This window comes from Globicephala melas, chromosome 1, assembly GCF_963455315.2.
Source record: "Globicephala melas chromosome 1, mGloMel1.2, whole genome shotgun sequence".
Lineage (NCBI taxonomy): Eukaryota > Metazoa > Chordata > Mammalia > Artiodactyla > Delphinidae > Globicephala > Globicephala melas.
In genome coordinates, this window is record NC_083314.1 from 171,564,853 (window position 1) to 171,578,865 (window position 14,013).

Below are 14,013 nucleotides of genomic sequence, written 5' to 3' on the forward strand. Positions count from 1 at the left end.
ATCCCACATGCCGCGGAGCGGCTGGGCCCATGAGCCATGGCCGCTGAGCCTGTGCATCCGGAGCCTGTGCTCCGCAATGGGAGAGGCCACAACAGTGAGAGGCCCACGTACCGCAAAAAAAAAAAAAAAAAAAGATAAAAAAAAGATGTGGTGTGTGTGTGTGCGTGTGCGTGTGCGTGCGTGCGTGTGTGTATATAAAATGGAATACTACTAAGCCATATAAAAGAATGAAATCTTGCCATTTGCAACAACATGGATAGATCTAGAGGGTATTATGCTAAGTAAAATAAGTCAGACAGAGAAAGACAAATACAGTGTGATTTTACTTACATGTGTAATCTAAAAAACAAAACAAATGAACAAATGTAACAAAACAGAAACAGAGTCGTAGATGCAGAGAGCGAACAGGTGGTTGACTGAGGGAAGGCAAGTAGGGGGATGAGTGAAATAAGTGAGGGAGATTAAGAGGTACAGACTTCTAGTGGCAAAATAAAAGAGTCACAGGAATGAAATGTACAACATGAGGAATATAGTCAATAATATTGAAATAATTTTGTATGGTGACTGATGCTAGCTGGACTTACTGTGGTGATCCTTTTGTAATGTATAGAAATATCAAATCACTATATTGTACACCTGGAACTAACATAGTGTTTAGGTCAGTTATACTTCAAAAATAAATAAAATTAAAACAAAATAAAAACTGGATGTGTTAACTAAAAATAATAAATAGAGGGCTCTATGGGGTTAAAAAGCATATGCTTTCAAACCACTGTTTGAATCCAGTAACTACCTCCCCATTTTACAGATGGAAAAACTGACTCCAAAGCATGTGCCTTTCCCATAAATGATGATAATATTCAGGCATTGTTCTGAGTTTTTTAACTTAACCCTCACAACCCTATGAGGACAATACTGGTCTCCATTTTACAGATGAGGACACTGAGGCTTAGTTGGTTAAGTGGCTTGCCCAGAGCTTAGAATCCCAGGAGCCTAGCTCCCAAGTTCACACTCTCAGCCACTCCCAGCCTGACAGGCACACTTTCTCTTTTTGTCCTGCAGAGGGGAAGTCACTAGCTGAGGCCCAGGGTAAGGCAGTGTTGGAACTCAGTCCAGAATACAGATCTCCTGCCTCCCAGCCCAAGTCCTGATTACTTCCTTATGTCTAGGACATCACTGGGCTGGAGGGGAAGATGGGCAGGCCTGTATGGACCCTGGCTCTGTTCTTCACTGGCTGTGTGACTTTGCACAAGTGAAAGGACCTCTCTGAACCTGTTCCCTCGCCCTAGAAAAGGGATAATGGGGCCCACATCATGGAGTTATCATGAAAGATAAACAGGATTATCCACAGGAGTCGGTTGGCACAGGGCCTGCCACAAAGTGCGAGGGCCCTGGCCACCTCTGTTTAGGGATCCAAGGAGTCCCCAAGGCTTCCTGCCCCGCCTGCTTCTCCCCCTCATCCCCGTCGTCAGCATCCCACCTGTGTAACACAAATACTAATTATAACCAGTTCCATGAACTGCTTCCTGGCTGCGCCTAATTACTGGGCAGCTCAGTCATCACCATTATAAATATCACTAAGGGAGACAGATTAGCTTTGTCCGAAGTTTTATGTGATTATATCGACAAATGCTTGGGCATGCTTGGTCTTCCCGGCCTGGGACTTACCCAGCCTGGTCATCCTGCACAGCTTAGTGCCCGCTGCATGTTCCTGGTCTGCCTTGAACTTGGTGCTTGGCTGTAAGAGTGGACAACCCAGCCCCTTTAACCAGGCCAAGAGGTGGTGCCTGAAGTGGTAGGGATGGAGCAGGTTGGGGCTGACATCGTATTTGTCATAATGGCAAAACCACAAGTTTTGGGAATAGATACACCTGGGCTCCAGCCCAGGCTTTGTTAGTTACCAGAAGTGTGACTTTAGGGAAGTTTTAGACCTTCCTCGTATTACAGTAGTTTTACACTATGTAACCGGGAAGAGTCAAGGAGACCAGGCGCGGTGCCTGGCGTGTCATAGGTCCTCCCAGTTCCTCCTCTTCCCATCTTCCATCATCTTCAGTGTGACCTGAAGAGCCAGCCCTTTCTGAACCCACCGCCACACACACTAACATCTACTGAGCACTGCTTCTCTGTGAGGCACTGGACTGAGGACTTTATGCATCTTGTTGAATATGTATAAAGACCCTATGGAGTGGATGCCATAATCATTTGATAGATGAGGAAACCAAAGCGCAGGAAGCTTTGTCAAGGTCACACAGCTGCACTTGGCTGCTGGTCACTCTGGTGGGATGAGATGCTAGAAGGCTGTGTAGCTGCCTTTGGGTAGCATAGAGCAAGGGTCACAGTAAAGTCCAAGAAGGCTGCCTGTAGGAAGATGCCTGGGAGCTGAGGGGTTAGCCAGGGGAGGGAGGAGAGCAAAGGCCAGGCAGAGGCCGGTGGACATGCAAAGGCCTGGAAGAGGAAGCATGGTGTGTTTAGGGGGCTGACCATGTTTTACTGAGGTTCGAGCATGCGAGGGAGGGTGAGAGAGGCTGGAGAGGCGCCAGGAGCCGATCAGGGCCTGGGGTGGGTGGGGGGGCAGTGCTGGAAGCCCAGCCAAGGCTCATGCTTTCTTCTGCCAGTTCCAGGAAGCCTGCGTGAGAAGGAGAGTGACTGGATCGTATCAATTAGTTTAGAAGGTTCTGCTGGAGCCAGCTGGGAGATGGCGGACTGGGGGTCTAATCAGGGAAGGCTTCCAGGCAGAGGCGGGGCAGAGCCAAGTGGGCCTGGACAGAGGGGCAGAGGTGACAGATGGAGACCATCAGGACGGTGGGGTGGAGAGAGGCATGGTAGGAGCCTTGCAGGGGGCCTGAACGGTCGGTGGTGTGGTCGGAGGGCCTACGCGGGGAAGAAGGAAGAGGTTGCTAGCCAGGTTTGGGGCTTGGGTGTGGGCGGGCCTCCTCGGCAGGCGCTGAGGCACGGTCCGTCGGCAGCACTAGGTAAGGCTCTCAGTGCCTCCGGGGCCCCCAGGCAGGTGAGTCAACACCAGGCCAAGTAGGTGAATGTTTTTCAGTTCCCGGCATGTGTAGGCAAGTCTCCCACTGCCGGCACGTTAAGGGGAGCCCAGCCTGGGACTCTGGTCCAGACTAGGGTGATCGACTCATTGGCCGGCAGGGTTGCTGCCTCCCAGGAGGAGGTGGTTAGCAGCCTTGACCTCCCATGTATGCTCTGTGCCCTTGGCCTTCCAGTCTTTCTCACCTTTAGGCCTCCCTTAACTCCTAACAAACCTCTCCTAACTGCACCCTAGCTCCTGCCCACCTTCCTGCTTTCCATGCTCAGGCCTCCAGCTCCATCTGGCACAAAGTGGAATCTCCCTTCCCAGCCCCCCACCCCCGCCGTTATATCCCTCCCTATTTCCCACATCCCGAATGGGCAGCCTACAGTCTCCAGAAGAGGTCAACCTGAAAAAGAGGAAGAGGCCCTGAGAGGGTCAGGAAGATCTGGGTTTGAGTCTCAGGTCTGCCACTAACAGGCAAGCTGCTTCCTTTCTCTGGCCTCAGTCTCCTCATCTGTAAAATGGGGATCCCTGGGCTTATTTCACAGGGTGACTGATCATGAGACACAAATAAGATGAGGGTATAAAAGAACCTTGAGAACTGGGCAGTGCTGGGCTTGTGTCAGTGCCGACAACTTTGTTTTCTGTTTTAGGGGGCAGCCAGTTATTTTTTTTAACAAATGTTTTATTTTGGAATAGTTTTAGATTTATAGCATTATTGGGAAGATAGAACAGAGAGTTCCTTTACGCCCCACACCCAGTTCCCCTATTATTAATATATGGTACATTTGTCACAATTAATGAACTGACATTGATACATTATTACTAACTAAAGTCTATACTTGATTCACTTTTCTTTAAGTTTCTGCCTAATGTCCTTTTTCTGTTCTAGGATCCCACTGAGGATACCCCATTACATTTAGCTGTCATGTCTCCTTAAGCTCCTCTTGCCTGTGGCCGTTTCTCAGACTTTTCTCGTTTTGATGACCTTGACAGTTTTGAGGAGTCCTCAGCAGATATTCTATAGGTTGTCCCTCAATTGGGATTTGTCTGATATTTTCTTAGGGTTAGACTGGGGTAATGTGCTTTGGGGAGGAAAGCCACAGAGGTAAAGTACCATTCTTATCACATCGTATCAAGAGTACATACTATCTTTTGGTAATTAGACTTATTGCTGACGTTAGCCTCAACACCCAGGAAGTCAGTTGGTTTTGCCTGGAGTACAGCAACAGAGCTAAATTCTCGCCAAATGTCAGCTGAACTAAGGCCAAGATCAGAAAACCTGGATGAGAGCGGAAGCAAATGGGAAAGGTGACGAAGGAAAATAAAGAAAAGCAATTTATGAGGTGGGTGCTGTAGTGTGTCCCCCAGGTGCCAGGTCACTTGGGAGTGGGACACTCTATGCCAGGCAATTTGTTTCAGCTCATTTAATCTTTACACTGAACCTTTTCATAAATGAGGAAACTGAGGCCTTAGAAGGGAAATGACATGGTCACATGAGCCAGGGAACCTGGAGTTGGGCCCAGGTCTGTCTTTATTGCCTCACTCCCACTGTTGAATAAATATTTTGAAGCTGCATTCCCAGGAGAGTAGAGTAGGGAAGGTATGTTCCTGATACAGGTTTTTTCTAATTCACTTTATTCCACAGAGGATTCCTGATGGGTTATAACTGAAACACATCCAATATAATGATATGCAATAGAAATGAAAAATCAGGAGCAGAGAAAATAGAGTGGAAAATGTGGACAAGGACAAAGCTGAACATAAAGACCAGAAAAGTGCCCATAGGTGAGCTTCTGATCTGGCTGTGAGCTTCCTCAGCCAATTCCTGTGATTCCTGTAATCAAAGAGCTAAGAAGCAGTTCACTCCTCCAAGAACTTGGTGGTAAATTTAAAAAGAAATTAATCACATGGAAATTTCTCATGCAAAAGACACTGAGCAATGTCACAGATAATGTAATGGTCGTAATAGATGTTACATGGTGTCATCTTCAGGAGTGATGACTATATTTTTACTATATGCCCCTTGCCCACAGTTGTCCTATTTGAATTTTACATGGTCATCAAGTAACTAAACTCCACTGTTTCTTCTTTGCTGAACTCACAGATGCCTTTGCCTTGGTGAAAATCTTGGCTACAAATTAACCAGTTATCTATATACCAGGTTCTGTGCTGGACACCAGGGATGGAGGGAAATAAAATGATTGCTGCCCATCCCCCCGAGGTCCATCCCTGGGATAAAGACAGCGAGACAGAAAGGCCTGAACAAAATGCAGGTGCTATGCCGGGGGTACACCAGAGGGAAGGGCATAATTCCCTCTGACTGAGGCGGGGGACTTCATGGAGGAGGAGGTAAGCCAGTCATGGAGAGCAGTAGTTGGGGTGGAGGGGGCACAGTCTTGGGAAACATAGGTCCCTTGAGGGTAGGGACCAAGTCCTGCTCAGGGCTGCCCCCTCAGCTTGCCGCACAGGGCCTGACAAACATCAAGGTCTCAGAAAACTCCTTTTGAGTGAGGGATAGATCAGGGGTCAGGGTGACGGCCACACACCTGAGAGGTATGTGGAAAGGTTGAGTCTGGAGAGGTAGGTTTGGGCCAATTGCCAGGCGGCCTTGAATGCCAAGCTAAGGAGTTTGGGTTTTGTTCTTTAGGTGGTGGGGATCTATTGCAGGCTTTTGAGCCTCGTGTTTGATAAGAATTGATGGTACAAATAACAACAGGTAACACTTGGTGGGCACATGCTGTGTGCCCAGCACTGTTGTAAGCACTTTATATTAACCATTTAAGTATCACAACAGTCCTACGAGGGAGGTGCTATTATTTTCATCCCCGTTTTACAGATGAGACAGCTGAGGCACAGAGAGCCTGAGTCACTTGCCCGGGCTCACGCAGCTGGGAAGTGGCATAGTGGGGATCTGAACTGAGGTTTGGAACTAGAGCTATTACTCACTCTATCATTGTGCTTGTTAAGTGTAAGTATTTAACTAACATATAACCTGAGTGTGTATTAGATGACATGTAAAGATTCAACAGATCTCAACTAATTACTGGCACGAGAGGCAAGAACTGATGGGGCCTTTGGCCACAAAGGGCAGCATCCCTAAGGAGCTGAAACTTAGAAACAGAATGTGAAAATGGCTCAGAGGATGTGGCCACGGAGTCGCAAGCCTCTGAATTTCACTTACAGCTGCCTCTGACGGGCTCCTAGATTTCTTGGAAGATAGCCCCGCCCTTGAGCAAACCAACCCCAAGAGCCATCTGAGTGACTAACATAGTCGGGGCAAATCCCCGGTGGGATCACACCCAGTGCCCTGCCCCTGGGCCAGAGGGCTTTGTCGTCAGAAACACACGAGCATTTATAATACTTCTCATTTCTGTTCACCCCAGGCCTTTGATTTGCACAGGGTGGGGTTTCCAGAGCTGGGCTTTCCTCACCTTCTCTGTGTAGCGGGAGGACTGGGGACCATGGTTCCCACTCCTCCATTCTTGGTCTCCGCCAAGCCCTTCTCACGCGAACACCAGGCCCACATTTCACATCCAGGGGCTCAGCGGAGCTGGGAGAGGAGCGAGCAGATCAAGGCAGAGACTCCCCCCAGAGCAGCAGAGGTTCTTCCCCTTCCCTGAAGCTCCCTGGCTGCGGGCATCCCCACAACCGCAAATGAGGGAATTAGGGAGAACGGCGCTGGCTGCCCTGCCACTCAGCGCCTCTGGACTCCACGAGGTCCCACCTGAAGAAGCAGCTCCCCCTCCACAAAGAGCACGGGACCAGGGGGCCAGGACCCGGGTTTCAGGCCCAGCGCTGCCCCTCACTAGCTGAGTGCCTGGGGTTCTCTGGAGGCAGCGTGGTGAGGTCACATCCCGGCATCTCACTCTCTAGCCAGGTGACTTGGGGCAGGGGTGGGGGGCAGTAGGGGCGGGGGACGGTGTGTGCCGCCACCTCCCCAGTCCTCAGTCTTCTCCTCTGTAAAGTGGAGGTGGTGATCGCCACCTCACAGGGCTTCACGGGGTCGGGAGAGATACATTGGGCCCAGTGGCTCATTCTAGGTGTCTGGTCTGCCCAGCCCCTCTCCCTGCCTAGTCCCCTCCCCCTTCTAAAAGGGAAGTGATACCTGCTGAGGTTGGGGCTCTTGGTGGGTGTGGGGATCCAGCAAGACATTGTGTGGAAGGCCCCGCCCAGAACCTGGCAGGTAAGAGATAGGGCTGCCCTGTCGTTGGAATGTCACTTGCTGACTGGGGCCCACTGTGCTCCCCATGGGGCAGAGCCAGCTAAGCCATTCCCACGTCTGAGGTGGGTTCGGTTTCACTCCCCAGCCCCGGGCTGGCAGCATTTCAGGAAGGGCCCCTCATCTTTTGTGTGCTGAAAAATAAACAGCTCTTCATCTCCGCGGATTTCTGGATTTCTGCTCGGGAGGTATGTGAGCTTCCCTCGTCACCCCTCCACGGACAGGCTGGCCTCGGCCCCTGGGATGGGCTGCCAGCCTCCTCCTTCGCTTCTCACCTTCGCTCAGATGCCTGTGGAGGCTCCAGCCCCCGACTAGGCCTTTGGGGATGTAAGGCCTGACGAGACCCAACCCCTGCCTTCAAGGTTCTCCTACTTAAGGTGCTGTGCGCTTTCAGCAGAAGGAAGCATGGGATGGGGGGCTTGGGGAGGCGGAGGATACAGAACAGGAGGCCAGATGCTGCTTGGGATCAGAGAAGAACGGTCAGGAGAGCTTTCCGGAAGGGCTGACCTCTGAGCTGAGATGGAAGGAGGAGCCGTTGCTTCACTACCCCTGGGCAAGTTACTTCCCCGAGCCTCAGTTTCAGGTTCTGTAAAAGGGGCCAGGAATACCTGCTTCAGAGCCAAGAGCTTAAATGAGATGACGGATGTAGAAGAACTGACAAACACCTCATACCCCTAGGTGCCTAGGAAATAGTAGCTGCTGTGCCAGGCAGTAGAGATGTTTGGTGACTTGAATTTCTTTTTCAAGGGTCTTTTCCTGGGGCAGGTAACACCTGTGGCTTAGCGTAGCTGAGAGTCCTGATTTCAGAAAAAGCCCAGCTGTAGCCCTGCATGAAATGAAGCAGCCTGGGAGCCCTTTCTCTCTCTCGGGTGGGTAATGGGAAGTCCTGCACCCAGTGGGAGTGGAGCAGAAGACCCCAGAATTCAAATTCTTCCCACGCACCCTGCCTCTCCCAGGGTGCTTAGACATGTTTCCTTTGTCTTTGGGCAGTGCAAAATTAGATGCACAGGGATTCAAAGGCACTTCCCCAGAGTAATTTTCACTTCCCCTCTAATTGTTCTACCATTCATTTTAAGTTTATTGAGCACCTGTGGTATGCCAGGTGATGGGGATTCTCTGTGCCAGACAAGGTCCCAGCCCTGATAAAACTCACAATTCTGGGGAGGGGGAAGGAGATGGACCTAAAAACCAACATAAATAAATAAATAACAGAGTGCAGTAAATACTATGAAGGGGAAAATGGGGTGCCGTGATCGAGAATTTGGGTGTCTACTTGGGATGGTTGGGATATTTGAGGAGGCGACATTTAAACTGACATCTGAAGCAGGAGCCGGCCGTGGGAGGAGTAGAGATGAGGAAAGAATGTTCCAGATAGAGGCAACAGCGCTATAAAGGTCTTGAGGGAAGGAGAAACTTGAAGAATCTGAGGAACGGAGGAAGGGCCAGAGAATTTGGGGCCTGAGTGAGTGAGGTGGGAGCAGCACAAGATGAGGGTCAGGGTGAGCAGGGGCCATGGGGGACTGGTAAAGGGACTGTCCCTGCAGAGTTTGAAGCAAGGGTAACAAGATCAGAATTTCCTGTTAAAGGCTCGCTCCGGCTGCAGAGAGGGCTATAAGAAGGCAGAAGGCGAAGCCAGGAGACCTCAGGAGCTGTTACTGTGTCTGTGACCCTGGATGTCACCTCAGCCCTCTGTGCCTGTTCCTTCACACATGTGTGACTGTGAGAGTCAAATATGGGAATGAACAGAGGCGCACTTTGGAAAGCTGAAAAAAATGTATAAATGCGGGGGATCCCAGGTCTCACTGGATACGGAGGGTCCTTTGGGAAACTGCTGGGTAGGGTTGTCTGGGGTCTCGGGTGGGAGGGAGAGTGCCTGAGCACCCCACATCTGAGGGAAGGGTCACCTTCCTGATTTTCAACTAGGCCCCAAGCTGTTAATGTTTTGAGGGTAAGGTCACACCTGTGAGCCTGGAGACAAGCATGGGATTCCCCTCCAGCCACCCAAGCGCACACACGTAACATTTTTCATTCTAGGTCAGGAGAGTTCTCTGGAATTTTCTGAGATCATCATGAACTCTGACTTAAAGACCCCTGAGCTAGAGGATGGCGGAAATGAGAGGGGAGACACGTGCCTTTTTTTATACCACCTCTTTTCTCCCCCCTAATCTTTCTAGCTCCAATGGGCAAGACCGCTCTTGGGGCCCCTAAGGGACAGTGGTGAGGAACCTCTTTCTTGACTGTTGTAGGCCAAATTAGGGGCACTTTCCTAATACCTGACTTTTGGTATCTGCCATAGAGGTTTATTTGAAGGGGAATTTAATGTTTCTTCGAAGGAGGGGCTGCTGCGAGCAGCCTGCCTGCCTGCTGGGGTAAGGCCCCTCCACCCCATCTCTGGGAAAGGGAGCAGCCTCCATCTCCCCGGGGACTCCGGCCCTGGGGTGGTCTCCCCCGCGCGGCCAGGGAGGGAACCGGCCGCGCCGATCAGGCCCCGCCCGCGAAGGTGGTGCGAAGCCCGGCCCAGCCTCACATACGGGCCCGCCCGGGCCAGACCCGAGGGCGCGCGGCGGCGGCGGCGGCGGCGGCGGCGGCGGCGAGGATCCGGGCGTCGCGGGGGGCACCATGCGGAGCCTGTGGCCGCCGTGGCCGGTGGCAGCCGCGCTGTCGGCGCTGGGGGTGAGGCGCGGTGTTGCATAAGCGGGGAAGGGGGTGGCGGAGGGAGGCGGGAACCCCCCTCCCCCGCCGCGGGCCGGTCCGTGGGCCGGTCTCGGTGTCCCGGCCGGGGCGGGGCGCGGCAGCGGAGACGGCGGGTGGCCGCTTCCCCATTCGGGCGTGAGAGCCATGGAGGCGCTAAGAGAGTCCGTGCTGCACTTGGCCTTGCAGATGTCAACCTACAAGCGGGCTACGCTGGACGAGGAGGACCTGGTGGACTCGCTCTCCGAGGGTGACGTGTACCCAAACCACCTGCAGGTAGGAACCCGGGCCCTCTGTGAGCCCCCAGCCCAGGCCCACCAGGCAGTCGCGCTGTTGCCGCCCCCGCCCCAATCCTGCCAGTCGGGAGGCAGGGGGCCAGTGCCAGACCGGCAGCTCTGGGCTCCTTGTCGAAAAAGTCTTTCTGGATTAGGAGTGCCCCTGAGGCTCTGGACTCCCCCCACCGGCCTCCCCTCCCCAGCCCTGCACCTCCCCAAACCCTCCTGACGACCACCTGCTACTGGGGCTACAGGCCAGGTGGCAGAGTTGAAGCATCCTGTAGAGGTGAGCTGGTCCAGTTCTCTTTTCACAGAAGAGGCCGTCCCTGAGTACTGAGAGACCTGCCCAGGGTCACACAGCCCGTTACTGGCAGAGTCTAAAACTGTCCCAGTTGTAGCATGGAAAGCCCTGGAATCCCATCAGTCCTCGGCCAGCTGGGGTGGTTGGTCACCCTGTCTGGTGGGCATTACCCCATTCTTCCTCTTTCCTCCCAGTCCCTGAGTTTGCTGAGGGTTGGAGCCCATCCTCTGCTCCCCCTTTCCCTGCCCCTTTCAGCCTCCTCAGGAAGCCCAATTCCTCCCCCACCCAGGGTCTGCCCCTATGGGATTCCAATATGCCCACTGCCTCCCTGCCTGGTAGCAGACCAGTGAGTGTCACTTCTTTTGCTCTTCTTCCCCTGTGGGGCTGAGTTGGGACAGTCCTGACCAGGACCTCAGCCCTGGTTGGGTTTGGACTCAGGCAGGTGGATGGGAGCAAGTTGGAAATATGAAGGATGCCCAAGGGGGGCCCTGTGACCTGACTTCCGAAAAACTGGCTTAAAGAGAGGCTGGAGCGGTCCAGGAGGACTTCTGCCAGGTTGACCAAGGGGGGCATTGAGGAGAGTATTGGGGCTGCCCAGTGAACTGACAACAAATCACAACTCCTCTGAAGGGCAAACTTAGGGTGTGTGGAAACTTAGGCTGCCAGGCCCAGCCCTACTCAGGCTCTTAGAAGCTGGGATAATAATATTAGTAAAGGGAAACAGTGTTGATTGAGTCCCTCCTCCAGACTGGTTAAATAGGCCCAGGGAGATCCAAACTCATGATCCCAAGTGGTCTGCCCACTGGAATAGAGCACCTTTACCTACATCATCCCACTTAATTTCAGGACCACCCCCATGAGCTATAGGGATTACTGTTCCCACTTACAGATGAGGAAACTGAGGCTCCAGAAGGGGAGACAATTTGCCTTAGGTCACAGAGCTAGAAATCTGGGAGTGAGAAATCAAACCCAGTCTGTCTAGACCCTCTTCCCCGTAGACCCTTCTTAAGAGGCTAAATCCAGCAGGAAATTAGATTCCTGTGGCAGCACTTTTCCCTTCCCAAATCAAAACAGAGTCTAATCAGCAATCTTTTTCAGTCTCATCTTTCACAGAAGGTTCTAAATATATCAGCACAGAAGCATTTTGGAATTCACAACAAAATAATATGCTGTGTTGTCATCATCACAACAGCAGCCCACGTGGGTATAGCCTTTTTTCAGGTCACAAAGTACATTCATCCGCCTGAGGCTGCCTGGCAGAGTGGAGGCAGCCCAGTCTCTGAAGCCGGGGGCCCACCTTTGAATTTGACACCACTTGTGATCTTGGGTGAGCAGCTTAATCTCTTTAAGGCGCAATTCCCTCATCTTTAAAATGGAGTTAGAGAAAATGGATGTAATACATATTTCTGGGCCTGCTAGGATTCTTGTTTTTTCTTCTGGTCATGAGGTAAGGGCCCCTGTGGCTATGCTACACATGACAAAGCTGACTCTCAGAGAGGTTGGGGACATTCCTGTGGTCACACAGCTATCATGTGGTTAGAGTGCTAACTGCCACTGGTTGGCAGTACACCAAACTGCCAAACTGGGTAAATCGCCCATTTTTACTACAGGAAAAGCCAAAAAGCTTGCCCCAAGGATTTGGAGGCATTTCTGTGGGTACCCAGCCTGGCTTTCCTTGAGACTCCCCGACTTCCCTAAAGCAAACATGAACTAGCTAACAATCGTTCTTCTAAGAGTCAAGAACCTATTTATCTCATCTTACAAAGCAGAGTTTTCTATTAATTTTATGTTTTTAATCATAGGGATTTTTTTTCCAGTATAAAAACTTTGCATGCTCATTTGTGGGGGAAAAAAAAAAGAGTCAAGTATAAAAAAAGATTTACAAAGAAACAGTAACCCCACCACTCAGAGATAACCGCTTCTAGTTTTTCACATTTGCTTATATATATTTTAGAATATAGTTGAGCTCACTCTAAGTACACAGTATTTTGTCCTGCTTTTTTCATTTAGTGCCACTTCATAAGCATTTTTCTATGTTGTTAAAAACTTCGAAAACATCAACTGTACCTCAATTTTAAAAGTACTTCCAGGGAATTCCCTGGCGGTCCAGTGGTTAGGACTCGGTGCTTTCACTGCCGAGTGCCCAAGTTTGATCCCTGGTTGGGGAACTAACATCCCGCAAGCCATGTGGTGGGACCAAAAAAATAAAATACAATAAAAAAAAACTTCCAAAACATGCTACCAATAAAAATCATAATACTTTACGGTACCAATGTATAAAAGTATACTTACTCAATCTGCTACAGTTGGACAGTAGGCCCAATATCTCTAACACTGTGGGTGACCATTTTCTAGACTTTCGAATAATTTCCTGTGAGTGATTGCTAGAAACGCAACTGCTCCCTCAATTTTAGGCTTTTTAAAATGGATCCAGTCCCCCCAAATCTCCCTCTCTTGACGGGCAGCTATAAAAATCAGCTGCTTGATTTTTTAAGGTTTGGAAGCCCATTGGTTCTTGGAACTTCAAAGTCATCGATACCAACACTAGTAAATGAAAACTTGCATCTTTCAGCCAAACTTGCCACCTTTTTGCCTGAACATGCTGACAAAGTGCTGTATTTAGCTGGAGCAAATTTCTACCTGTACCTCACCTGAAAGAAAGGATTTTTCTTTCCCTTGATCTCATATTTGAGGTACAAGTTAATTACAGTCAACTAAAATTAGTCACTGTGGACTGAGTACAGAATTGAAAGCCCCATCTCTAACACGGAGCCCCAGCTTCGCCTCTCGTGGGCTCTGAGACCTGAAAACTACTCACTTAAACCGCTTTTTTTGGCAAGATGGGGTTAATATTAATCCACCTCTCAGAGCTGTTGCAAAGATTGAAATGAGACAATATAAGTGAAAGCACCATGTATAATGCAACAGAAAATGCATTTGGTTGTTACCAGGATCATTATCAAAACTCACCAGGCATGGTATCTCAGGGATGCCCTAAATATAATACCTTTGCCTCTGCTCTGCTCAAACTGGCTGCCTGGTCTCCCCACACCCCAGTGGCCCAAAGAGAAATAGCTAAAGATACACTTGCAGCCTAAACTGGGGAGCAGAGGGCCCCAACTGTTTACCAAAACCTTTGAAACTCATCCAGTTAATCCTAAAAATCAATTTTTTCAAGAAAAAGGAAAGTTGAGATATTGAATTCTTAGTGGTGGTTTTCTCATTTTTCTACCCCTGCCCCCCGCCATGCACAGAGCTGTCTTTAGCAGGTGATTTCAGAGACAGTCCCACTGAGTGCTTTACAGAGACCTTTTTGCTTACCAGGAGACCCTTTCAGCTCTACCTGCCTGTTAGATCTTTATGCTTCTGGCCTTCGAGTTGTTCTGGGATCTGAGCTGGTCAGACCTGGCACCTCATCCAACTTCCTCATTTTAAAAATAGGTGACTGAGGTCCAGAGGCCGCCCAGGGACGCATGAGGGATCTTGAAAAAGTCAA

General features: G+C 50.5%; 1 protein-coding gene across 2 annotated transcripts in view; it reads left to right on the forward strand.

Annotated features, from left to right (window-relative positions):
- The window catches only part of ECE1 (endothelin converting enzyme 1), a 115,189-nt gene that overhangs the window by 48,090 nt on the left and 53,086 nt on the right, over window positions 1–14,013 (forward strand). The window contains exons 1-2 of one of the 2 annotated variants that reach the window (XM_060309987.2): window positions 9,799–9,923; window positions 10,131–10,217. In XM_060309987.2, coding sequence (XP_060165970.1) covers window positions 9,870–9,923; window positions 10,131–10,217 — 141 coding nt within the window. In that variant the 5' untranslated portion in view covers window positions 9,799–9,869. Of the gene's footprint in view, window positions 1–9,798; window positions 9,924–10,130; window positions 10,218–14,013 lie in introns of those variants that run through there. The other variant, XM_060309997.1, reaches the window with a different exon arrangement.